A 25,676-nucleotide genomic window follows, 5' to 3' on the forward strand; every position below is an offset into this window, starting at 1 on the left:
AAATATGTAAATCAGTGTATGTAGAACCCAGTTGCAATATTGGTGTTTTACTGGGCAAAGCGCATTCTCCATGTGTTCCCTCCAGTCGAAGTGACTATTAAGCAGCCAAACCAGCAGTCCTTAAAGGGACCATTGCAGGCCATTTACAAGTTTTTCTTTTTTCTTTATGTTCCCAAGTTAAGAGATGCACTACCTCTCATGACTTCTCTGACACATTACACCATGAAGCAGTCACAAATTATGTTTACCAAGTCGGATTTCAAACCACTTGGGTATTCCTAATTTATATTTGGTTGATTGAAGGCATCCTTTATAATAACTTTGCTATTTGCATATACCCATTTTGATCTCAATGCAGCAAACTGTCTTCCTTCTTCTTCTGACTTGTTAGTCTATAGTTATCATTGTCTTTCTCAGATTAAGGATAGCTAACCAGCATAGTTAATTTTGTAACTCTTCACCTCCCACAGGATCAACTTCATTCTCCAAACTAACTACATTGTGCAGCAAGGTTTTCTGATGATGCACTAGTGGCCTTGGTGCAAGAGGTGGACAGCAGGAGGGGCATCCTGTATCCACAGGTGGGCAAGAGGCCCTCCAAGGCAGTGGGAGGCAGTTGGGGACGAAATCAATGCCAGGCACATAGTACCACGAACATTTGTAGTGAATGTAGTTAGTTTGGAGAATGACAATCTCGCTCCGACAACCCACAATGTTGGCTGATGTGGTAACTGTAAGATGTGCTATTTGAAGTTTGGGATTAATTTGCACTGCTGGGGCAAGGTACAGGGAGATTTACCCCAATTCTAAACAAAGCTATACCTGACAAGCGAGTGCTTAATGCTGATGCTAGGCCCAAATATTTGGCAAATGTTTCATTTCTTATCACTGACCTAGATCAATACAAAAGTTTAGCTCACTCCAAGAAAATATGCCCATCTGCAGACTGTCTTATCATAGATAACTGCCAATGTAATGGTCTGAATCAGCAAATTATTATAAAGATGTGGGTTTAACATTAATAGGAAATTGTGTTAATGTCCATGTCAAATAACTGACCATAGAGAAAGTGGTCTCACTTTTGAAATCCACATTTAACAATGGTCACATCAGAAGGCCCAGTAGGAATAAGAGACTTTGAAACTGCACTGGTGTAAAAAACTGATCAAGGTCACTGGTGACAGTACAATCCATCTGCTAGACTGTGTAGTCACAGGAAATATTAATATACATGGGTAGTTTGCAAGTCCACTGCTTTCAAAGTTAAGATTCTGCAAATGTTATATCTACCAAACACAGATGCTAGACCCCATATCGGAGCTGCCCACATGCAGTTTTTGATTTAGATAGATAGATATGGATGTAAAGTTATAGAATTGGTGTTCTATAAGTGTTCACAAGACCACGGTGTTGTGTAGATTTAATGAAACTTTATTAGACACAATCAGGAATATCAACTAAATATTATTAAATCTCAAAATTTGTTGTTAAATACTCACAAATGAAAAAAATAAATTTGAAATTGAATTACAAATATTTATTTCTACTCTGGAAGCATCTGAGTTTTTAAAAACTTTGTTTCCTCCATTTTTCCCCCTTCTGTCCTGAAAATGCTGGCTCATGCTAAGGTATAGCTTCATGAGTGCCAGCAGCCCTCCATACTTGACTAAGTATTGGCCGCCGTGCCTTCAGTTGCCTAGGCACTAAACTCTGGAATTCCCTCCCATAACTTCTCTGCCTCTCTACCTCTCTCCTCCTTTAAGACTCTCCTTAAAATCTACTTCTTTGACCAAGCATTTGGTCACCTGTCCTAATATCCCCTTATATGGCTCAGTGTCAAATTTTGTTTGATAATGCTCCTGTGAAGTGGCTTGGGACATTTTACTATGTTAAAGGTGCTATATAAATGCAAGTTGTCGTTCTAAGTGGTCATTCTTCACATGTGATTTTAGACAGTGATATTGGGAATTTCCTTGGGGATTCTTCTGACCGGCAGCCGTAACTTCAGCAGACAATCAGCGGAAACCCCAGATAGATGCACAAACAGTATTTCTGTTGATCTTCTGCTGAAGTTACGTGGCAGATTGGGAGAACTACCAAGGAAATTCCTGGCATGAGCGTTTGCAGGCTAATTGAACATAGTGGACATTATACTAGATAACGTGTACTCAAAGATGTAATAGGAAAATATTATAAAGAATAGTCAGCAAGGATTTCAAAAGAGAAAGTCATGCGTGACCAACCTTATTGAATTCTTTGACGTAGTAACAGAAAGAGTAGACAAGGGCAATGTAGTAGATGTAATATATTTGGATTTTCAAAAGATCTTTGATAAGGTACCGCATTGTAGACTCATGACTAAGGTCAGAGCATGTGAAGTTGGGACATGTAGCAGAATGGATAGCAAGTTGGCTACAAAACAGAAAACAGTAGGGGTTAAGGCTAGCTACTCAGACTGGCAAAAGGTGGGAAGTGGCATTCCACAGGGATCAGTGCTGGGACTACTGTTATTCACAATTTACATTAACGATTTGGATTTTTTTTTTTATTCGTTCACGGGATGTGGGCGTCGCTGGCAAGGCCGGCATTTATTGCCCATCCCTAATTGCCCTCGAGAAGGTGGTGGTGAGCCGCCTTCTTGAACCGCTGCAGTCCGTGTGGTGACGGTTCTCCCACAGTGCTGTTAGGAAGGGAGTTCCAGGATTTTGACCCAGCGACAATGAAGGAACGGCGATATATTTCCAAGTCGGGATGGTGTGTGACTTGGAGGGGAACGTGCAGGTGGTGTTGTTCCCATGCGCCTGCTGCCCTTGTCCTTCTAGGTGGTAGAGGTCGCGGGTTTGGGAGGTGCTGTCGAAGAAGCCTTGGCGAGTTGCTGCAGTGCATCCTGTGGATGGTGCACACTGCAGCCACAGTGCGCCGGTGGTGAAGGGAGTGAATGTTTAGGGTGGTGGATGGGGTGCCAATCAAGCGGGCTGCTTTATCTTGGATGGTGTCGAGCTTCTTGAGTGTTGTTGGAGCTGCACTCATCCAGGCAAGTGGAGAGTATTCCATCACACTCCTGACTTGTGCCTTGTAGATGGTGGAAAGGCTTTGGGGAGTCAGGAGGTGAGTCACTCGCCGCAGAATACCCAGCCTCTGACCTGCTCTCGTAGCCACGGTATTTATATGGCTGGTCCAGTTAAGTTTCTGGTCAATGGTGACCCCCAGGATGTTGATGGTAGGGGATTTGGCGATGGTAATGTTGTTGAATGTCAAGGGGAGGTGGTTAGACTCTCTCTTGTTGGAGATGGTCATTGCCTGGCACTTATCTGGCGCGAATGTTACTTGCCACTTATGAGCCCAAGCCTGGATGTTGTCCAGGTCTTGCTGCATGCAGGCTCGGACTGCTTCATTATCTGAGAATTATTTGGGAATAGGAAGTACAATCTCAAAATTTGCAGATGACACCAAATTGGGGGGTGTAGTTAATACAAAAGAAGAATGTGTCAAAATGCAAGAGGACATTAATAAACTTGCAGAATGGGTGTATAATTGGCAAATGAATTTCAGTATAAATAAATGGTTGGTGGTGCATTTTGGTAGAAAGAAGGAAGCCACATTCTTCTTGAATAATAAAAGTCTGAATGGGATAGAGGAGCAATGGGATCTGGGGGTACAGATATACAAATCACTAAAAGTAGCAACGCAGGTTAATAAGGCCATAAAAAAAGGCAAATCAAGCACTAGGGTTCATTTCTAGAGGGATAGAATTAAAAAGCAGAAAAGTTATATTAAACTTGTATAAAACCTTGGTTAGATCACACTTGGAGTACTGTGCACAGTTCTGGTTTCCATACTATAGAAAGGATATAGAGGCATTGGAGAAGGTGCAAAAAAGATTCACAAGGATGATACCAGAACTGAGAGGATATACTTATCAGGAAAGGCTGAACAGGCTGGGGCTCTTTTCTCTAGAAAAGAGAAGGCTGAGGGGTGACCTGATAGAGGTCTTTAAGATAATGGTAGGGTAGACGTAGAGAAAATGTTTCCACTTGTAGGAAAGTCCAAAAGTAGAGGCCATAAATATAAAATAGTTGCTAATAAATCCAATAGGGAATTCAGGAGAAGCTTCTTTACCCAAAGAGTGGTAAGAATGTGGTACCACAAAGTATAGTTGAGGCAAATAGCATAAATAGATTTAAGGGGAAGCTAGATAAGCACATGAAAGAGAAAGGAATAGAAAGGATATGCTGATCGAGTTAGAAATAGAGAGGGAGGAGGCTTGTGTGGAGCATAAACGTCTGCATAGACCATTATGTGGAGCATAAACGTCTGCATAGACCATTTGGGCCGAACGGCCTGTCTCTGTGTTGTAGTTTCGATGTAACAGATGATCCTGCCCTTAGCTGCAGTCCAAATACATGAACTTTCCAGCAGGAATCACTGTATTACTATCAGGAACTGGAACATTGGCTATTTTCTTTCCCATCATTGTCCAAAGGCACTGAGCAAAAGAATGAGAGGGTGCTTGTTCTTATGGTCTACAATGTTATTGAATGAGCAATGTACCAGATTTGTCAAGGCTACTGGTGTGCTAGGATATTTACACAGTAAGAGGAATCAATTGCATAATGCACAAGCAACCGGCTACATATGCCCTGTTGAATTCATGGAGTAAATTATTTATTCGATGAAATGTTGAGAAATATCAGCTACCTCATTCTATAAAAAATGTTGCTTTTGTACATATATTGATTGTTGTACAACCTGTGGAGATGGAGTGGAAACCAGAACAGTTCAACATTGCATTCTGATGACTCCTGTTCCCATGGCTCTGTAAAATTCGTCTCCACCCCCCCAGCTGATCACAACCAGTTCTGGAGATCACATGGACCAAGTGTTATCTATAAAGACACTTAACTTCCATATGATGCGATCTCTGCCCCAGTCAAGAACCGGTCCAGCTCCCCTTGAAGGCTTGCAGAGAGTCAGCACCCACCACACCAGCCAATGTATTCCAAAAGCTCACAATTCTCTGGGAAAAGAAAAAGACCCCCCTAACATCCAGTCTATTCCTACTCTTCTATAGTTTAAACTCATGTCCCCTGGTCCTCCCCAACCTGTTAAACTGGAATAATCTCTACTAAGGGTACTGTTTTGATCCCAATGCATGCTTCAAGTGATGCAGAGCCAGTTTAATTGTGTTATGCCATCAGCTACATGTTGCCAGGAAAATCAAACCTGTGTGCATGTGTGCTTGCATAGATGCACAGTGCTCCACTAACTGAGGTACAGATCTGAACTAAAATTTTCATGTTAATCGAAAGCCAATGGGATATTTGGCTTTTTGCTAACATTAAAAATTGAGTTTAAAAAGTTTCTAGGCTTTCCAAGTGACCATCTGGAAACTCGTAAGTTTGCCTTCCACCAGTTGTATTTATACTGCAGTCAGTGTGAAATAATGCAAGACTATCTCTGAGATGGTTTCACACCACCAGCCAGAAATGAATCTGACTGTCTTAACTCCAGAGTTATACAACAGTTTCAATGATGCAAAGCCAAAAACACTTTGCAGCGATGCAAACCGCACTGTATAACCAGCCCATAAGATTCCTTGCAGCCCCTGTGAGACATGTTATATTGGTATAGTAAAGCTACTTTAGTTGTATAACACAGCATAACCTCTTCATTTGTAGGAGATACTTTTACAGTGGATGAAGCATCGCAAGCCAGTTTTGCATTGGAGTTTCTGTCTGCTACAGATGAAGACACCATCTCAGAGGAACTAATCTTTGTGCTGGAGAGTTTGCCCCAGTATGGATATCTGGAGAACACACTTCCATCACCAGGATATGAGAAGAGCAATGCTGGGATAAACATAGGTAAAAAATGTCAGTTTAATCTCCTAACAATTGTTACAACACAAGCTTTTACTCTTGCTGAATGCGTAGAAAGAACAGTCACTTGAATAATTTGTGCTTAATAACCACGATAACTGCAAAAAGGTAATGAACTTTTGATAACTTACTTAAATTGTCAAAACGAATTATTTAAAAATGAGATTATTTTCTTTTCATAACCCACAGCATAAACAATGAATGACTTGATCATTAATTATTCCATTAAGTATTAATTTTCTGTAATTAAAAAGTCAAATAAAACTCCCATGGTAGGCATATTTTCTTCTTTTAGAAATAATTATTAAAACTCATCTATTCCTGCTTGTAGCACCTGTCCATCAAACTGGTTTATGTATCTTGGCTTCCTCTGGGCTGATTTGATAATGTTACCCAGCAGGAAATAATCAATCATATACCTGAACTGATGCTCACTGTCACACTTTACAGTTAAGAAGTAGTTTAATAACCAGGACTTCCAAACAGGCCATAAATTCAGCTTTGCAATGGCAGTGAGGACATCAGAATGCACAAGCAATGGCTGCTTTCAATATTCAAATATCACAGTCGCATCATCCTTCTTGAAGGCATGCATGAGAAATAGAATTATCTTGTTGAGAACAGCAGGCAAGGCACTAATCATATTGAGGGCCAGGATGGCTGAATGTGTATTACTGAGCATATCAATACTGGCTTCAAACTCAACAGGCACAAAAGGACGTGAAAAAGTACTGTACCATAACTTGAGAAGCCATCAAGATAATGCAGATATGGAACTGCAAATACTACAACCTTTACTATGGATTGTATCACATTTTTCAATCTGATAGTTTAAGAGATTGCAAATATTATAAACAGAAGCCACATATAGCACTGTACTGATCATATATTTTTAAAATGTAGAATTACATTGCATTGTGTATGCCTTGACTATACAGGAAAGAAACTGACCCCCCTAATAACATGTGCTCATCACTGCAAGCACAATGTGTTTTGCATCTATATCTGTGACAATTATAACTATTCTTCCTTTCCATAGTTGTGCTATGCTGATTCTTTGCAGTAATAATCTTGTCTATCTTTGTGGCCTTTCTTAAGTCTTCCAACTTCTTCTGAGGCCCCCCCTGTAGGTTCTCACTGTAGTCAGCACTGAGTTCACATGCTTTCTGATATGTCATCACACATATTACCTCTGGAGCATGCTTACTGGCCAACCTCCTGGATGAAACAAGTCATCTTGTTTCCCTATAATTGGTTAATAAAAAACTGCAGGACCTGGTAAGTGAAACAGGATACATGAATTTGCTGCTGAGGACCACTTAGAAATATAGCACGCTCCACAGTTGAATAAGAATTTTTTTGTCATTTATGCTGTTTAAGTGGCTTGCTAGCTGCTTGTGATGTGTTAAAGGATCATTATTTCAGGTGTGTCAAAATGGGCTTTTTATTGTCACTGCTAACAAAATACCATTGCACAAATTTGTTCATTGAACAATTGTGTTCACCTGATATTTTGTTTGTGGGCCATAAAATAATCTGTGATAAAAAAAAGCATTTCACCCTTTTTTCAAAAGAAAATAAATTATTGCCCACAGTATATTGTGAACGGACCACCCATTTGTGACTGATTTCCCATCTGGTTATGTACATTCTGAGACCAGTGATTTGTTAGAGTAAATTTAGCAATAATCAAAATAATCACTCAGCATTCTTTGTAAGTGTCTAACTGCTTTTCCTGGATGTTATGGATCACTGCTGAAGGTTTTACAAGCGCTGCAGTACACCTAAAGTGTGACTGGGAAATCCAAATCAGAAGTTTGGATTTGAGATCCTGTGTTTAGTTTACATTTCCAAATCCAAATTTCTGGATTTCTATAGGTTGTAATCAATTTGATGTGCACTTTCTGCTGTAATCTATCACAAAACATATCGCTGGTGGAGATTGAAATCCAAACTGATATAAATTAAGTAAGTTAAAAAAAATGAACAGACTACATTTGTCCAATTAAACCAATTTGGTTTCAGTGATTATTTCAAAAATCCACTGTAATGATGGTGCATGTGAAAGGTTATTGAGAAAATTGCTGTTTTATATTTAGAATAATATAGTTGAAAACTTAATAAAGAGGTCAGAGCATGACACTTTCATTTTAAATCTAACATCCACTGAATAATGAAGTGTTCAAGTTTGGGAAGATTAGGGAAGAATCAGCATCCAAACCCAGATTTTGCTTTCTTAAGGTGGTATTGTTATGCCTTCAGGGAATTTTCAGTCAAGCTACAATCCTGGGATAGCCAATAACCTGATTGAAAACTGCCATTACCGCAATCACCAAATTAGGTACTGGAAAGGTTCATTTTACAGCTGGTGCAAAACCTGATGCAATACAAATTATTATAATGCAGTTTTGATGGGAAATATTTAACAGTTTAAGAAAAATGTTCTTAATAGTTTTAGTTTAAATATAGCCATGTCTGATCTCCAATTGTGATGTACTGTGGGATCTTTTATCATGGTAAAGGTACAATACAAATGTAAGTTGGTGAATAATGACGTTATTGCACCATCAGTTTTAACATGATGTATCTGGTAAAATTATCTGTTATTCTAACAAGCAATCAAAGCCTCTTGAATTGTGTAAACTACTAATGTGTGAATGGGATGCATTTAAAATAAGTCAACCTATAATACCAAATAATCTTAAGAGAAGTGGTAAAAGATGTGATATTTATATAAAGCTATACACTTTAGGGGAGCATGTGCTATATGCTTAAGAACAGTAGATTCTATCACAAGATCTCAAATTAATTGTACATGATCTTGTGACTGATAAGATAGCAGTGAGGTTCAGTATCTTTATCCCTCTTTGAGCATGTTAAATCCTAGCACACCATTCTCCTGATACAAGCAAATGGATTGTAACAGTTGTGAGTCAACCTCCTGTTAGCTGATCCAACTAACTTTTGCTAACTGACTCCTATGTTAGGCTAAATGTATTATCCAGTAGAACTGAAATGCAATATAGATTTATGGACTGTACCCAGGAATATGGCATGAATGTGAATTATTTTGAAATACTTTTTTTGTGAAAGATTTTTTTAAAACCATAGATGTTTGATCCAATCTGTTCTTTTAATAGCTTCCTTCAGTCTGCAGCACCTCAAGGCAGGCTACATCAACTACGTCCAGTGCAGACATAACCAGATGGAGCCCACAGCTGACCACTTTATGGTATCTGTTAGTGATGCTGTACATAAATCCATGGCAGTGCCATTTTATGTCATCATCAACCCAATCAATGATGAAACCCCAGATTTGCAGCTGGGAAACATCACGGTAAGTACGGACATAGTGAAGAAAAAAATCAGATTTATTCAACGTCTATATCAGAAAGTTCAGACTTGATTTTATATTTTATTCTGTATGACAGAGTATTTTTTAAAAGATATTTTAGATTTCTCCACATGTTCCATCATTAATAACAGTTCAGTGACCATTTGGCTACCATTAATCTGAAAATCAGTCAATTGAATCACATTTAGTTGTTTGAATTTGAGGGGGAAAAGATCCAAACAGTATATCAAAATGAGTATACTCCCCAGGTACATGGAGTTGTATGAGTCACGTGTAATTCAAGTGTAAACACCAGGGGGTAGAGTTTCTGCTTTGGGCGCAATCACAAAATTGCATCCAAAATACGCTCGAAATTGCGCTGGTTAGGTTACAGTTCAAGATTCTGCTAAAATTCATTTACATAATCACAAACGTAAAATCTTCCCTGAACCAGCGCAATTGTTTCTTTTATTTTTCTTCACATTAAAAAGTATTCCTTGATGTATTTAAGGATGGTAACCTGGTGCAGTTTTATTAAAATAGCTGAAAATGCATTTTATCAGCAAAATTAAGCATTTTTAATAAGAGTGTCCAGTCCTCCATCTGTGAGTAACCTGATTTAAAATCACTGAAAATTACTTTAAAAAAAACTATACTGAACCATTTACTAGTTTTGTTGCTGTGCACTAGTTAGTTTCTTAGTAAATTAAATATCTTTTGATATGAAAAGACTAGTAAAACGTTCCTACTAGTGCCTGTGTGCCTAAGAAAATGAGCACAATTTGAAGAGCCTTCCTAAACCAGCACAATTGTCGGAAACTCGTACTTTTGACCTGGAGGCATGGCCAATTTTATGGGCGGTGCCTGATTCGGGTGAATTGAATCTTGAACCAGTATAAACGATCGCAGAAAATACGAATGTAAGTGGCTTTGATCGTAACTTGCTTGCGTTTAAAATACCCGATCTTTTCATAGTATCATAGTAGGTACACCACAGGAGGCCATTGTGCCTGTGCTGGCTCTTTGAAAGAGATATCCAATTCGTCCCATTCCCCTGCTTTTTCCCCATAGCCCTGTAATTTTTTTCCCTTCAAGTATTTATCCAATTCCCTTTTGAAAGTTACTATTGAATCTGCTTCCACCACCCTTTCAGGCAGTGTATTCCAGCTCATTACAACTCGCTGCGTAAAAAAAATGTTTCCTCATGTCGCCTCTGGCTCTTTTGCCGATCACCTTAAATCTGTGTCCTCTGGTTACTGATCCTTCTGCCACTGGAAACAATTTCACCTTAATTGCTCTATCAAAACTGTTCATGATTTTGAACAACTCTATCAAATCTCCCATTAACGTTCTCTATTCTAAGGAGAACAACCCCAGCTTCTCCAGTCTCTCCACATGACCGAAGTCCCTCATCCCTGGTACCAATCTAGTAAATCTCTTTTGCACCTTCTGTAAGGCCTTGACATTCTTCCTGAAATGCAGTGCCCAGAATTGAACACAATACTCCAGCTGAGGCATAACCAGTGCTTTATAAATGTTTAGCATAACTTCCTTGCTTTTGTACTCTATGCCTCTATTAATAAAGCCAGGATCCCATATGCTTTTTTAACTGCCTTCTCAACTTGTCCTGCCACCTTCAAAGATTTTTGTATGTGTACCCCCAGGTCTCTCTGTTCCTGCACCCCCTTTAAAATTGTACTATTTAGTTTATATAACCTCTCCTCATTCTTCCTACCAAATCATTTTACACTTCTCTGGATTAAATTTCATCTACCATGTGTCTGCCCATTTCACCAGTCTGTCAATGTCCCCCTGAAGTGTTACCATCCTTCACATTGTTTACCATATTTCTGAGTTTTGTGTCATCTGCAAATTTTGAAATTATACCCTCTATACCCAAGCCCAGGTCATTGATATATATCAAAAAGAGCAGTGGTCCTAATATTGACCCCTGGGGAACACCACTGTACACTTCCCTCCAGTCTGAAAAACAACCATTCACCACTACTCTCTGCTTTCTGTCCCTCAGCCATTTTGTATCCACACTGCCACTGTCTCTTTAATCCCATGAGCTTCAATTTTGCTAACAAGTCCGTTATGTGGTACTTTATCAAGTGCCTTTTGAAAGTCCGTATACACAACATCAACCGCACTACCCTCATCAACCCTCTCCTTTACTTCATCAAAGAACTCAATCAAGTTAATCAAACGTGATATCCCTTAAACAAATTCGTGCTGACTTTAATTTATTTAGCCCATACTTTTCCAAGTGCCAATTAATTTTGTCCCGGATTATTAAACGTTTCCCCACACTGAATGGCCTGTAATTGCTGGGTTTATCCCTCTCCCCTTTTTTGAACCGGGGTGTGACATTTGCAATCCTCCAGTCCTCCGGCACCATCCCCATATCTAAGGAGGATTGGAAGATTGTGGTCATAGCCTCCGCAATTTCCACCCTTACTTCCCTCAGTAACTTAGGACGCATCCCATCTGGACTGGGTGACTTTTTTACTTTGAGTACTGCCAATCTTTTAGGTACCTCCTCTTTATCTATTTTATCCTATCCAATATCGCTACTACCTCCTCCTTCACTGCTACATCAACAGCATCCTCTTCTGTAGTGAAGATGGATGTGAAGTATTCATTTGCGTTGGTTCAGCCGATTCCACCGGATTGCACTGATATAACTAACGGGAACAAACGGAAACTCGACACCCAGATGACTAAGTTTGTGAATTTTCACCACTGTTTGTGGTGGGAGCAAGTTTCCATTAGAAGGAGGTGCACTGATTTTTTGCCTAATGGCCCCATATTTAGGCAAACAAACCAGAAAGATCCCAGGTTTAATCCTTGGGTTTTTTAAGTGAGAAACCAAGGTTCATTATGTAGGACACAACTAAATTCAAAAGATTAGGAGAGAAGATGAGCTACATCAAGAAGGAGTGGTTAAATTATGCCAAACTTGGATAAAATAAACAGTCTGGAGCGGTGGTTCTACAAATGGTCAACTAACTAGACAGTGCAAAAGTCTGGAAGATGCTTGTGTATGGATGTTCGTTGAGGACAATTTCAAGTTTAGCTATGATGTACCATCTCTCCCATATTCCTCTGCCCCCTGACCTTGTCATTAAGGGCGAGAAATGAAATTAAAAAGAGAATGGGAATCACTAATTCCCTGGTACATTTTGAGAAGTTATCATATATTGGAGAGTTTGCTAGGCTGGGAATTTTTTCAGGGGTTCTCTTGATTGGTCGCTGTAACTTCAGCGGAAGATCGACGGAAACCCCATTTGTGTGATGTATCCGGGTTTCCGCTGAAGTTACAGTCGCCATTCGGGAGAATCTCTGAGGAAATTCCTGGGGCTAATGTTTTCTGCACCCCACAGTTTGATGGCCACTGTCACAAAGCAGAAGCTTTTTGTTAAAATTCCCAGTTTTTAACAAATTACTGCAGTTGAGGTTACATATATATAAGGAAAATTGGACTAGTCATGATGTCTGCCAATAACATTTGAAGCACAGTATAAACTCTGCTTTCTAGTATGTTTCTTCAGTTCATGAGCTATGCAGTTATAGTTCTAAAAGTCAGTGCACTATACGCATTTTCTTCTGGTAATAAACTAACTGTAAATATTGTAGTTCTGCAAATAACCAAAATGATTCTAGAGGACAGGAGAAATGCCAATTGTGATTTTGCATCTGTGTCTATAACCTGTATTGTAGTATGCTTGGACAGAACAACTACATATCCCAGTGGACTAATGTACTTCTGATTTCACTCGTGTTAACTTCTGAAAAACTGTTACGCTGCACAAACTTATTGATTTAACTTTTAAGATGTTCTATGAAAGCTGTGATACTTAAGATTCTTGCCATTTGTTTACCTAATGCGTGTTCTGAACTCACTTTTGTTCATATCCCCCTCAACTACAATGTAATTTTGCATATGTTTCTGATAATTGATCTTTAACAAGGCGTTAATAATTCTTAAGAAGCAACGCCAATGCCTCAAATTCTCATCCTTATATTTTGATCCCTCCATGGCCTCATCCCTCCCTATCCCTGCAACTTCCTCCAGCCCTACATTCCCCCTAAACTCTCCATTCCTCTGACTCTGGCCTTTTGTGCATCCACCCTCCCTTTGGCCCACTGTTTCTTCAGTCCTCCAGGCCCCACACCCTGAAATTCTCTCCCTAATCCCCTCTGCCTCCCCATCACCCTCTCCTTTTAATATCCTCCTCAAAACCCAACTCCTGGCCAAGCTTTTGGGAACCCTTTAATATCTCCTTTGGCTCGGCACCTGTTTTTGTCTGCCCTGTGATGCTCCTGGTGATCTTTTCCTACATTTAGCAGGCTATATAAGTGCAAGTTGTTGTTGTAACTTGTGAATACTCCAGTCGTTCTTTAATGTTATAGAGGGAGGCCTAAGAAGCACCTACCCACCTCACTCCCCATGCAATTTTTGAGAAACCTAAGAGGGGTGGAAACCCAGAGGATCTGAGTTCCACTCCACATTGTGCCTTCCCTCCACCAGAATCACACCGCAGTTCCTCTGCCCACCAACCCACCCCACCCCTAGTTGGCCAAACTTTCTACAGTATTATTTTCAAGCCCTTCTATAATAACGTATATATGGGGGAGTTTTAACCCCCCGTGATGGGAGGGACACTAAAACCTGACCCCAACCTGCTTCAAACATTTTGACGAAGGCGGCAAGTGACCTCCACCCGAGAGGCGGGTCAGTTATTTAAATATGTTAATGAGGCTGCGTGCCTCAAATTTCACCAGACTTTTACATTTAACGGCTGCGGGCCGGGTTTCCCAGGGTTCAGGAAACTCGGCAGCTGAAGGGAGGCGAGAACGGCTGGATCCAGCAGATAAGTGCCTTTCCAGCACTGCTTGTGGGCCAGGGAGGAGCAGGAGCAGAAATGCTTCCCCCAGCTCCCCAAGCAAACCTGCCGTGATCGACCTCCCTTCTCACAATCCGCCGACCCCCACCCCACGACCTGAAGCCCCCGCAATCTGGAGCCCCCACGCAATCTATTCCCCTCTGCGCGATCTCCCCCCGACCCGCGATGTCTTCTGCTCCCCTCGCGATTTCTCCCACCACCGCGATCTCCCCCTCCCTCCTCTCTGCTCCCCGGCTGCGGCCTTCCAGTGCAGGCCTTCCCGCCCAACAGCCATTCGATCTAGCCAGCTGACGGCCAGGAAACAGAGAGAAAAATTCAAATGAGGTCCTGCCATTACATTCGGCAGGACCTCCGCATTTCCAGGATACGCAGTCACTACAACCCACTTCCCCATAAATATCAGAGCCATAATATGTATACCTTAATGCATGTTGAGAAAATTTGTTGTTTTGAATTCCAATGTGTAACAATAGCTACATCATATCAATGAAACTATCTTTTTATGCAGATAATAGAGGGTGATATATGTGAGATTGGCCCTGGAGTTCTGAATGCATTAGACCTGGATGTTCCTCGTGATACACTGATCTTCTCTGTGCTTAGACCCCCTGCCCATGGAATGCTCCTGAATGGCATCTATGGCAATGATATTGCCACATACAGAGAGATGAATGCTGAAGTTCTACATCGCGATCTGCCAGTACACAGCTTTAGCATGGATGAACTCAAACAAGGTCTGTATACAGTGTGCTGCAGATGTCCTCTACTGGACACCAAATATTACTGCATAGCACAATATCTGTTCCTCTGTGGCAAGCTTTTAAGCTGGTAAAGGTGGAACATATGGTCCAATCCCTATTGTAATACTGACATATACAGAAAAAATGTATTAAAAAGTCAGAAGAAATTACTTTGGCATTCTACTGTCCACAACTTGTTCTAGGGCTTTGTGAGTAAAATTTCCAGATGGTCATTTGTCAGCCACAGTTGAGGATCTGTTGTCTGATTAGGGGTACAATACCAGCCTATTTTACTATTTATTTGTTACAACAGGAGCATCCACCCACCCCACCGTATTATTAGCTAAAGAATGAGCAAAGTAACAGTGGCTGCCTGAGATTTTTCTGTCAAATGTGAGGCATTGTGTGGGTCGTTGTGCATTTAGGATCTCATTTGGGACTAACTGATGTAGTTTGTGCTAATAGAGTATTTATCTCATTGGAGCATCGGGAGCTACAGACAATCCTTTAAGTAACAATCAAAGAGTATGCAGAGTCAAACAGGTATCTGCTGTTTTGGGTTATCTGTGGCACATTATGGTCTGGGTGCTACTTCAGCTGGTAAACATTTAAGGTGTACATGAGACATGTAAATCCCAAACTGGATTATCTCAATAGTGCAAGTGACAACTGGGGAGAAGTATTTTTTAAAGAGCTCCTTAATTTTAGTAAATTGAATGTAGAAAATAGCTGTTTTTGATATCAACCCAATTACATTTATTTAAAATTCACATTAAGAATATTAACTTCACACTATGTAGATTCCTTTGCTGCTATATTTAAATCTGAGATCGATAGATTTTTGCTAGCCAAGGGTATTAAGGGATATGGAACCAAGGAGGGTAAATTAAGTTAGGGTACAGATCATCCATGATCTTATTGAATGGCAGAATAGGCTCAAGGGGTTGAATGGCCTACTCCTGTTCCTGTGTGACATATAATTGATCTGTAAACATTCACCACAGGCAACTTAGAAAATTAATATTGTAATTTTTTTTAATAACTCTTCCTGCAAAAATTGATTAACACAGCTTTACAGTCATGCTAAAAATGCATATAGGATTCTATGAGAACCGCCTGTACCAATAAAAGGCACATGTTGTCAAGTAACCTTTTGGAAAGAGCAGGGTCAAATCTACTCGAAAATTCTCTATGGTTTTGCTTTATGAGTGACAATTTGCTTGTAATTCCCTGATGGCTCAGTTGTTAAATATACAGTTCAGTGTGGAACTGAGCCATAGAAACTATGGAATCCCAGGTGTGATCCCTGGTCTGTGTCGAGTCAGCTGATCTCAGTTAGGGCAATGATGCAGGTGCTACAATTGGTAACCATGGCATTATGGAATTTTATTGATATTTTCAGTATTCCAAAATGATAAATATATTTGTATTATCCGCTATCTTAATTTAAAGTAAGGAGAAGAAATTAGCAGCCCAAATGTCTGAGATTGAATTGTGAGTGTGAATGAAACAGCTTTAAAGTGTAGTCTGAAAGGCCACACTGCTAAATTGCCTGATCTTGTACTATTTTCCAATAATCTGAAAACCAAATAATCGAATTAATTAGAGACTGCCCTCAGATTAGGTATTGTAATTTAATCAGGAGTTCTTAATGATTTCTGACATTGCTCAAAGAGGAAAGATTTTTGTGCTATGTATAATATTAGAGCATGGAGGCAACTGTTGACAGGGTTGACAGTAATTAAACAAACTGTCTTGGTGATCCCATTGAGGAAGAGCAAGAGGAAGTTTGTGTGTGTGAGTGAGTGAGACAGAGAGAAACAGGGAGAGAGAGATCAAGAGAACCTACATTTTCCTCTAACTTTCATACTTACATAAATAGTAACAGAGAAGGAATTGCTTTTCATTTTCTAATTTTTCCACCTCTCTTCTCAATGCTTCTTTTTAACTGAGCCATAGAAACTATGGAATCCCAGGTGTGATCCCTTTTTAAAGGCACAGTACCAGCAGTCTCAGATACCTTATCCAAGTGGCCATTCTTCATGTGTGAACCAAAATGATGAATTTTGACAAGTTGTTCAACTAGAGGAGGCATTGCTGTGGGACCCAATCCTGTTCTCAGCTGACACCGATATAGATACACATTCCAGCAGGGTCATTGGATTGTTGAGGAGTGGAAACCTTTGATAGGTTTTACCCCCTGCCTAGCCCAGGGAAACTGTGACCAATTGTAGCACCTGCATCATTGCCCTAACTGAGATCAGCTGACTCGACACAGACCAGGGATCACACCTGGGATTCCATAGTTTCTATGGCTCAGTTCCACACTGAACTGTATATTTAACAACTGAGCCATCAGGGAATTACAAGCAAATTGTCACTCATAAAGCAAAACCATAGAGAATTTTCGAGTAGATTTGACCCTGCACTTTCCAAAAGGTTACTTGACAACATGTGCCTTTTATTGGTACAGGGGGTTCTCATAGAATCCTATATGCATTTTTAGCATGACTGTAAAGCTGTGTTAATCAATTTTTGCAGGAAGAGTTATTAAAAAAAATTACAATATTAATTTTCTAAGTTGCCTGTGGTGAATGTTTACAGATCAATTATATGTCACACAGGAACAGGAGTAGGCCATTCAACCCCTTGAGCCTATTCTGCCATTCAATAAGATCATGGATGATCTGTACCCTAACTTAATTTACCCTCCTTGGCTCCATATCCCTTAATACCCTTGGCTAGCAAAAATCTATCGATCTCAGATTTAAAATTATTAATTGAGCTAGCATCTACTGCTTTTTTTGGGAGAGAGTTCCACACTTCTACCACCCTTTGTGTGAAGAAGTGTTTCCTAACTTCTCCCCTGAATGATCTGGCTCTGATTTTAAGGTTATGTCCCCTTGTCCTAGAGTCCTCCACCAGCGGAAAAAGTTTCTCTCTATTTACCCTATCAATTCCTTTCAAAATCCATAAAACTTCAATCAAATCACCCCTAAACCTTCTATGTTCCAGGGACTACAAGCCTGGTTTATGTAATCTCTCTTCATAATTTAACCCTTGGAGCCCTGGTAACATTCTGCAGTTTGTATTAAAGAAAGCAGCTGTACAAAGATTCTTTGCATCTTAATAGTAACATGGGCAATAAGGTTAAGAGCCATAGTCACCCATAGTGGAGAGAATAACAGCAATGACATCAAGCATTTTGATGAAAGAACTGCAGAAATTCAAGCAATGCCATTAAGGGTTTTGATTTTTTTTAATATCCAAGTTTATTCTTGGTTTTCCTTCAATTACAATGCTGAATAAGCCAGCATGATATACTTAATTGCTGCACAATGGAGTGGTCAGACACAGGTTTGTACTCCTGATTATCAATGTGATGAGATGCCAATTTCAGATACCCCATCTGAGAGAGGCATTGAGGTGGGCCAAGGTGCTTTCTCAAAAAGAAGAGAAAATCAGCAAGTGTGTTACCCTGCCCAGAAAGGGAATAGTGTCCATTGCAGGGTGAAGAGGCGAGTAAACACATTTGTAATTCAAGACTTCCACTTGAATGATACCAGTACTCCCTTTGAAAATTGTGATTGCTAAAAACTAGACAGATGTCCTAATGTCTTTTCACGATTATTGCACTTTCCTGTCTCTATAATCTAGTTATTGGGACTAACAGCCTCTATGGTCACCACTAGTTATAGTGAGAGGACATGAAACTGAACAAAGAGCTGTGACATGCCTTTAGAAACTCAGAGTATCTCACCTTCATTGTAGAAAATGTCTGGGAATTTCCTTCCATGGCATAAGTGTGGCAGAGTGCCCACCCAACTGACTGCTGCTGATTCTGGCAAAGTTTCTGGGAACCACCTTACTTACATTTTTTCAGCATCTGTGCTTGGGAATTGGCCATTGGTGGGGGGCAGGAAATGGCTGCTGCTGGAGGAAACAGTTGCCTGCAGTAGCTTTAAGGGGCGGGCAACCTCACTGAGCAAGAGAATTTTACTGACTTCTTTTCCCTGGCAGAATTTGCATCAGTGGATGTGTTTATTGATGGCCCTGAATTGATTGCACTCATTGCCAGGCACCTGCACTTTGTGCTTTGCCTAGCAACACTGGGCACCTTTTGTTCTGAGTATTGAATGTCTTATGCAGCAATTTTTAGAAATTACATAATTCTCAACTAACTTTTTCATAAGATGTCTGGCAGGTGAGAGCAGAATAAAATCAAACTGTAACACCTGAGTGACTAACGCCTGGGACGATTTTCCAGGAACTCACCTTTGAGATCGTTGTGAACCAAACCCTCTGAGAATATTTTTTTCATCATATTTGTACTAAGGGGTGCTCCATGCTTTAATAAAGTGATCTGTACTTTTGCAGGGTGCTTCATACTGTTATAGGGTGATGTGTATTTTTACAGGGCAATGTACTGTCATAGGTTTGTTGTAACCCTTGTTTTTGTTGCAGGAATGAAGCTCATGTACATGCACGATGACACAGAAACCCTGAAGGATAGTTTTACCATTCAGCTGGCAGATGGCAAGCACACAGTCCACGAGACTGTACATGTCCATATTATACCGGTCAATGACGAGAAGCCAGTTGTTTTAAAGTAAGCTTCAATTCTCTGGTGAGAGAGCCACAATATGAACTCTTTGTGTGGTATATTATAATTGCAAAGCATTTAGTAAGCATGGTTTGGGGAGGAGTTTGATCGGCTGCTTTTTGAAGTTTCGTTCAGTTTTGCACTTGCATGTCTTATTTAAGACCCAGAATTCTATTAATGTTCGCTATCCAGTTGTTTGCCTTGAGGGTTGTCATCTGGAACCACTACATTAAGCTTATAGTATGGGACAAACGTTTCGCAAATATCTATTTCTTTAACATCGGTTGGTGAGGGACTCTCTATTTAACCACAGTGACTGTGTTTAATAAATCTTATTCAAAATGTAGAATCCATTCAAAATAAGGGCATCAGTGAACATGAAGATTATTCATTAGGAGATAGATTATTCAAACCTTGTGATCCTATTGATTTAGGGTGTGGTATTAATGTACATGTAGTCCATAATTTCTGAAACAAACTCAACCACCAACTCTCAACTAGTTTTATCTAATTATGCTCAGATTCAAAGTTTCAGTTACCATCTTGGTTCAACGGGTAAGTGAACCTCGCAGCGTGGAACTCAGCAATACAGACAAGGAAGCTCTAGGTTCTTGTACCGAGTTGGCTGATTTCAGCTGGGGTAGTGATAGTGTTGATACAATTGGCTTCAGTACCCCTCAGTTAGGGAGAGGAAAATTTGCTAAGCTTCCCATTCTGCGACTGCTTTCTAGTGACACTTGCTGGCAAATGCATGTGTGTGGATGTTGGGTGAGAACAGGATTGAGCCTGGTTACGATACTCATGTAGCTCAATAGCCAGCACTCAATTTCTAGGCTCATACATAGAGAGGTTACTTGGACGATTTAATGTCCAGCATCCATGGAACTGTAAAGTACGAATAATGCTGGGTTTGTAAAATCCCCTGCTTACAATGAGAATAGGAATTTAGTGGATTAGGAGACTGAGCATGCTCAATCAATTAAATATTTCTATTGCAGGAATATTAGATAGCAGATTTATGAAGATGTGTTGACAATCCTTAGTGGTTAAAACTACTATAGAGAATTAACGGTACTCTTAGAATTATTGGATATTCAGACTCAGCCGACAAAAATGCTTGATGGAAATACATTGATAGTTGTGTGTTTGGATTGAATCAATGATTGCCCTTTACCTGTGCAGGAACATTGGCTTGGAAGTGGAAGTGGGAGAAAACAAGGTTATTTCCAGTGTGGCTTTAGAAGCTGAAGACAAGGACACACCACGATTTAACCTTTACTATGTCGTTAATACTGTGCCTATATTTGGCCAGCTGCAGTTAAAGGTAAGAACTTATGAAATGTTTCATGATATTCCCATTTGTTGAAGGAGTCCAGAGGAGAGATGATTCCAGGCTTTAAACAGTGTGCTGCAGAGACAGCCCTACAAGATCTGAGATTATTCTCTTCAGAAAAGTATGGGTCATTAATCATTCATGGAAAATTATTTTTAAATAGTAGTGAGACCTTGGGGGACAAAATCCCCTGCTCCCTTTGTGCAGCGATGTTATAAGTGACTTCTTGAAGTTGATGAAGGTTCCCTGTGGTCAGTAGTTCCAGTGAAATTATAAACATGTTCAAGAGGAAGGACATGTCAAAATGTTAGAAATGCAAACCAAAGGCAATCTGCATGAACTACATGAACCCCTTTATAATGTTGCTGCACACACAGACCAAAGCAATTGCCCTCCTCCCTTTGTAATTTCATTCAACTGAATTGGGAATGCAAGATAAGAGGCCTAAAAATTCCAGCACTGCCACTGTACAAATGGAAGTGTGGCAGGTTGGAATTTTCATCTGCCATTTTGTCCTCATGGTGACCTTGCCCCAAATTGCAGAGATAAGGTTATTACCATACTAATGGTGAGTACCTGTGCCAATAGCAACCACCAGCAAAGTGACCAGATAGTCATTGGAAGTGAGCAGCATAACTCAGTTCTGTTGGCTCGTCGGACCCCATTAAATCAAATCTGCATTATTGTCACCTAGTAGTTTTTTAAAAGAACAAAGTATGGTTTGGGCTTTTACTGACTTTCTTTTGTTTACATTGGCTTGGTGTAATCTTGGCTCAGTTGCTAGCACTCTTGCATCTGAGTCAGAAGATTGTGAGCTCAAGCCCCACTCCAGGACTTGAGCACATAGTCTAAGCAGACACTTCAATGCAGTAATGGAAGAGCACTGCATTGTTGGAAGTCCTAGACAACCTAAATGGGCTCAAGACATATAAATCCCCAAGAAAATAAGTTATTAATTGCAGAGTGCTGAGAGAGACTAGGGAGGAGATTTGTGAGCCACTGACAAGCACCATGAAGGAGTCAATGGACACTGGGGAGGTACGAGTAGATTGGAAACAGGCTAATATGGTGCCCATATTCAAAAAGGGAGACAAAACAGACACCAGTAACTACACACCCATTTGCCTTACTTCCATTCCGCTTCTACAAGTATGTAAAAAGGAAGAGAGTAGCAAAAGTAAACGTTGGTCCCTTAGAGGCTGAGACTGGAGAAATTACAATGGGGAATCAGGAAATGGCAGACGCGTTAAACAAATATTTTGCATCTGTCTTCACAGTAGAAGACACAAAAAACATACCAGAAATAGTGGGGAACCCAGGGTCTAATGAAAGTGAGGAACTTAAAGTAATTAATATCAGTAGAGAAAAAGTACTTGAGAAACTAATGGGACTAAAAGCTGATCAATCCCCTGGACCTGATGCCCTACATCCTAGGGTTCTAAAAGAGGTGGCTGCAGAGATAGTGGATGCATTGGTTATGATCTTCCAAAATTCCGTAGATTCTAGAACGGTCCCAGCAGATTGGAAGGTAGCAAATGTAACACCGCTATTCAAGAAAAGAGGGAGAGAGAAAACAGGGAACTACAGGCCCGTCAGTCTGACATCAGTCGTCGGGAAAATGCTGGAATCCATTATTAAGGAAATGGTAACAGGGCACTTAGAAAATCATAATATGATTAGGCAGAGTCAACATGGTTTTATGAAAGATGATAAATCTATTAGAGGTTTTTGAGGATGTAACTAGCAGGGTAGATAAAGGGGAACCAGTGGACATTTTCGAAAGGCATTCAATAAGGTGCCCCATAAAAGGTTGTTAGACAAGAAAAGGGCTCACGGGGTTGGGGGTAACATATTAGCATGGTTAGAGGATTAGTTAATGGACAAAAAACAGAGAATAGGAATAAACGGGTCATTTTCAGGTTGGCAGGCCTCAGCTATTTACAATCTATATTAATGACTTAGATGAAGGGACTGAGTGTAATGTATCCAAGTTTGCTGACGATACAAAGCTAAGTGGGAAAGTAAGCTGTGAGGAGGACACAAAGAGTCTGCAAAGGGATATAGACAGGTTAAATGAGTGGGCAAGAAGGTGGCAGATGGAGTATAATGCGGGGAAATGTGAAGTTATTCACTTTGGTAGGAGGAATAGAAAAAAAGGATATTTTTTAAATGGTGAGAAACTATTAAATGTTGGTGCTCAGAGAGACTTGGGTGTCCTCATACAAGAAACACAAAAAGTTAGCATGCAGGTACAGCAAGCAATTAGGAAAGCAAATGGCATGTTGGCCTTTATTGCAAGGGGGTTGGAATACAAGAGTAAGGAAGTCTTACTGCAATTGAACAGGGCTTTGGTGAGGACTCACCTGGAGTACTGCATACAGTTTTGGTCTCCTTATCTAAGGAAGGATATACTTGCCATAGAGGCGGTGCAACGAAAGTTGACTAGATTAATTCCTGGGATGAGAGGGTTGTCCTATGAGGAGAGGTTGAGTAGAATGGGCCTATACACTCTGGAGTTTAGAAGAATGAGAGGTGATCTTATTGAAACATATAAGATTCTGAGGGGGCTTGACAGGGTAGATGGTGAGAGGCTGTTTCCCATGGCTGGAGAGTCTGGAACTAGGGGGCATAGTCGCAAGATAAGGGGTCAGCCATTTAAGACTGAGATGAGGGGGAATTTCTTCACTCAGAGGGTTGTGAATCTTTGCAATGTTTGGAATTCTCCAAGCCAGAGGGATGCTGAGTCATTGGGCCCGATTTTACCAGGGGTGCGGGTTCTCGGCGGGTGGGCCAGCGGGCGCGTGAAATTAGTGGGTTTCCCGCGCGATCGTAGCAGGCAACACACTAATTGGAGCCACTTAACTGCACCTCCGGGTTCCACGCTGCTGATCTGCGTGTCGGGCGGGCTGCGCATGCGCAGTACGATCTGTCAGCTGGAGGCGCTCTATTTAAAGGGGCAGTCCTCCACTGACAGATGCTGCAACAAATTTGAAAACTTACAGCATGGAGCAGCCCAGGGGGAAGGCTGCTCCCAGTTTAATGATGCCTCACCCCAGGTATCAATACATGGGGTGAGGAGGAGGGGGAGGACAGAGAGCTTCCACCCGGCGGGCGGGAGGAAGCGGCCTGCCTCTGCCACCAAGAAGGCCTGGCTCGAGGTGGCAGAGGAGGTCACCAGCGCCACCAACGTATCGCCCACCTGCATACAGTGCAGGAGGAGCTCCAATGACATCAGTAGGTCAGCCACAGTGAGAACACGTAGTCTTTCCCCTACACACCGTCTGCCACAACACTGCCCCCACCCCACATCTCCTTCGGCACTGCCAACACTACTCTGTCACATCACCCCTCATACCCACTCAAACCCCATCCCCATCTTACCTGCACCTACTCACCTCGCGAGTACTCACCCCGCCACTACCACGCAACCCAACCCTCATACAATCTCATGGCTCTATCCCATACTCACCCTCTCGTGCATCTCTCTCACGGTCAGCCTCACTCAACCTGCCACCATCTGTGCTGCAGCCACAGGGCATGCATCACATATGTGCAGTAGGCAGCGTAAGGCAAACGTGCCGTGAGCATGAAGGGGATGCACAAGGGTGTTTGAGGGTTTGTCATGGGTGTTACCTATATTGAATATCAGAACAACTCACAGCACACATTGTATTGGCACCACTACTGCCATGTCTTCGCGAATCCTGTCTGTTTTGCGCAATAATGCCCGCTCCTGTGTATCACTATGCGGACCCACCACTGATGCCACCCATTGTCACCGCAGAGTGGGTGTGGGTGTTTTTGCAGTGCTCTTCTGCGCAGACGACTGAGAGACATCAGCGATGTCCCCGGTTGCACCCTGGAAGGCTGCGGATGAGAAGTTGTTGAGGGCAGTGGTGACGTTGACAGCGACAGGTAGGAGGATGGTGCATGGGCCAGCCGGGAGCAGCTCGGCATGAAAGAGGCTGCAGATGTCCACGGCTACATGGCGAGTGACTCTGAGCCTCCGTGTGCACTGCTGCTCAGAGAGGTCCAGGAGGCTGAGCCTCGGTCTGTGGACCCTGTGGCGAGGGTAGTGCTCTCTGCGACGCATCTCTCTCTGCAGTAGCCCTCCCTCCTGCTGTACAGGTGGATGTGTCACAGCACTATGTTGTGGAGCTCCACGTGTCAAAGGTGGACGGCGAGGCTAGTGAGGCTGGTGAGGCTGGTGATGCTGTTCGCCCTCCGAGGAGGTCATGACTGCAGCTACGGCAGCCCCCATCCGCAAGATGTACATGTGAGGGGGTCCGCAAGGTAGGTACATGTCTCCGGACCCCGGGGTAAGTGTGCAGGTTGGTGACTTTGACCATCAGGAGGGGGGTGGTGGAGGCGAAACTTTGTCCCAAGTGACAGAGCGGCCTCCTGCAATGGGTGAGGGTCTCCCCCCCCCAACCTGTCAAATGGACCTTTGCAGCTGCCACAGGCTGACAGCTCAACACGTCCATTCGACCTGGGAGTGTTTCCCCCAGTGCGTGAAAGAGTCCCATGTTTATCCAAAATCACACACAGTCCCTTAATCAGGTCAGTTAATGACCTGAACAAGCAAAGTAAATACTCTCAAGTGGCATCCCGCTGGCTTTAATTGCCTGCGGGATTCCCACCAGCGGGGGCTGCGCGCTCACGCCGGCGCGTCAGCGTGGAACCTGGAAGTGGGCGGGATCGAGGCGCGATCCGGTCCCGCTGCTCCATTTCGGGATTTTCGAGGCCCCCCCGCCGAGAACACACCCGAGAGCGGGTGCTAAAATCGGCCCCATTGAATATGTTCAAGGCTGAGATAGATAGATTTTTGGACTCTATGGGAATCATGGGATATGGGGATCGGGCAGGAAAGTGGAATT

At 41.7% G+C, this 25,676-nt stretch overlaps 1 protein-coding gene across 2 annotated transcripts in view; it reads left to right on the forward strand.

Moving 5' to 3' along the window:
* frem1b (Fras1 related extracellular matrix 1b) overlaps positions 1 to 25,676 on the forward strand; it is a 150,645-nt gene that overhangs the window by 62,154 nt on the left and 62,815 nt on the right. For both annotated transcript variants that reach the window (XM_067990288.1, XM_067990287.1), the window contains exons 17-21: positions 5,679 to 5,864; positions 9,020 to 9,216; positions 14,632 to 14,857; positions 19,328 to 19,472; positions 20,649 to 20,790. In XM_067990288.1, the coding sequence (XP_067846389.1) occupies positions 5,679 to 5,864; positions 9,020 to 9,216; positions 14,632 to 14,857; positions 19,328 to 19,472; positions 20,649 to 20,790 (896 nt within the window). The remainder of the gene's footprint in view (positions 1 to 5,678; positions 5,865 to 9,019; positions 9,217 to 14,631; positions 14,858 to 19,327; positions 19,473 to 20,648; positions 20,791 to 25,676) is intronic.

The sequence above is a fragment of the Heptranchias perlo genome, chromosome 9 (genome assembly GCF_035084215.1).
Source record: "Heptranchias perlo isolate sHepPer1 chromosome 9, sHepPer1.hap1, whole genome shotgun sequence".
In the NCBI taxonomy this organism is placed as follows: domain Eukaryota; kingdom Metazoa; phylum Chordata; class Chondrichthyes; order Hexanchiformes; family Hexanchidae; genus Heptranchias; species Heptranchias perlo.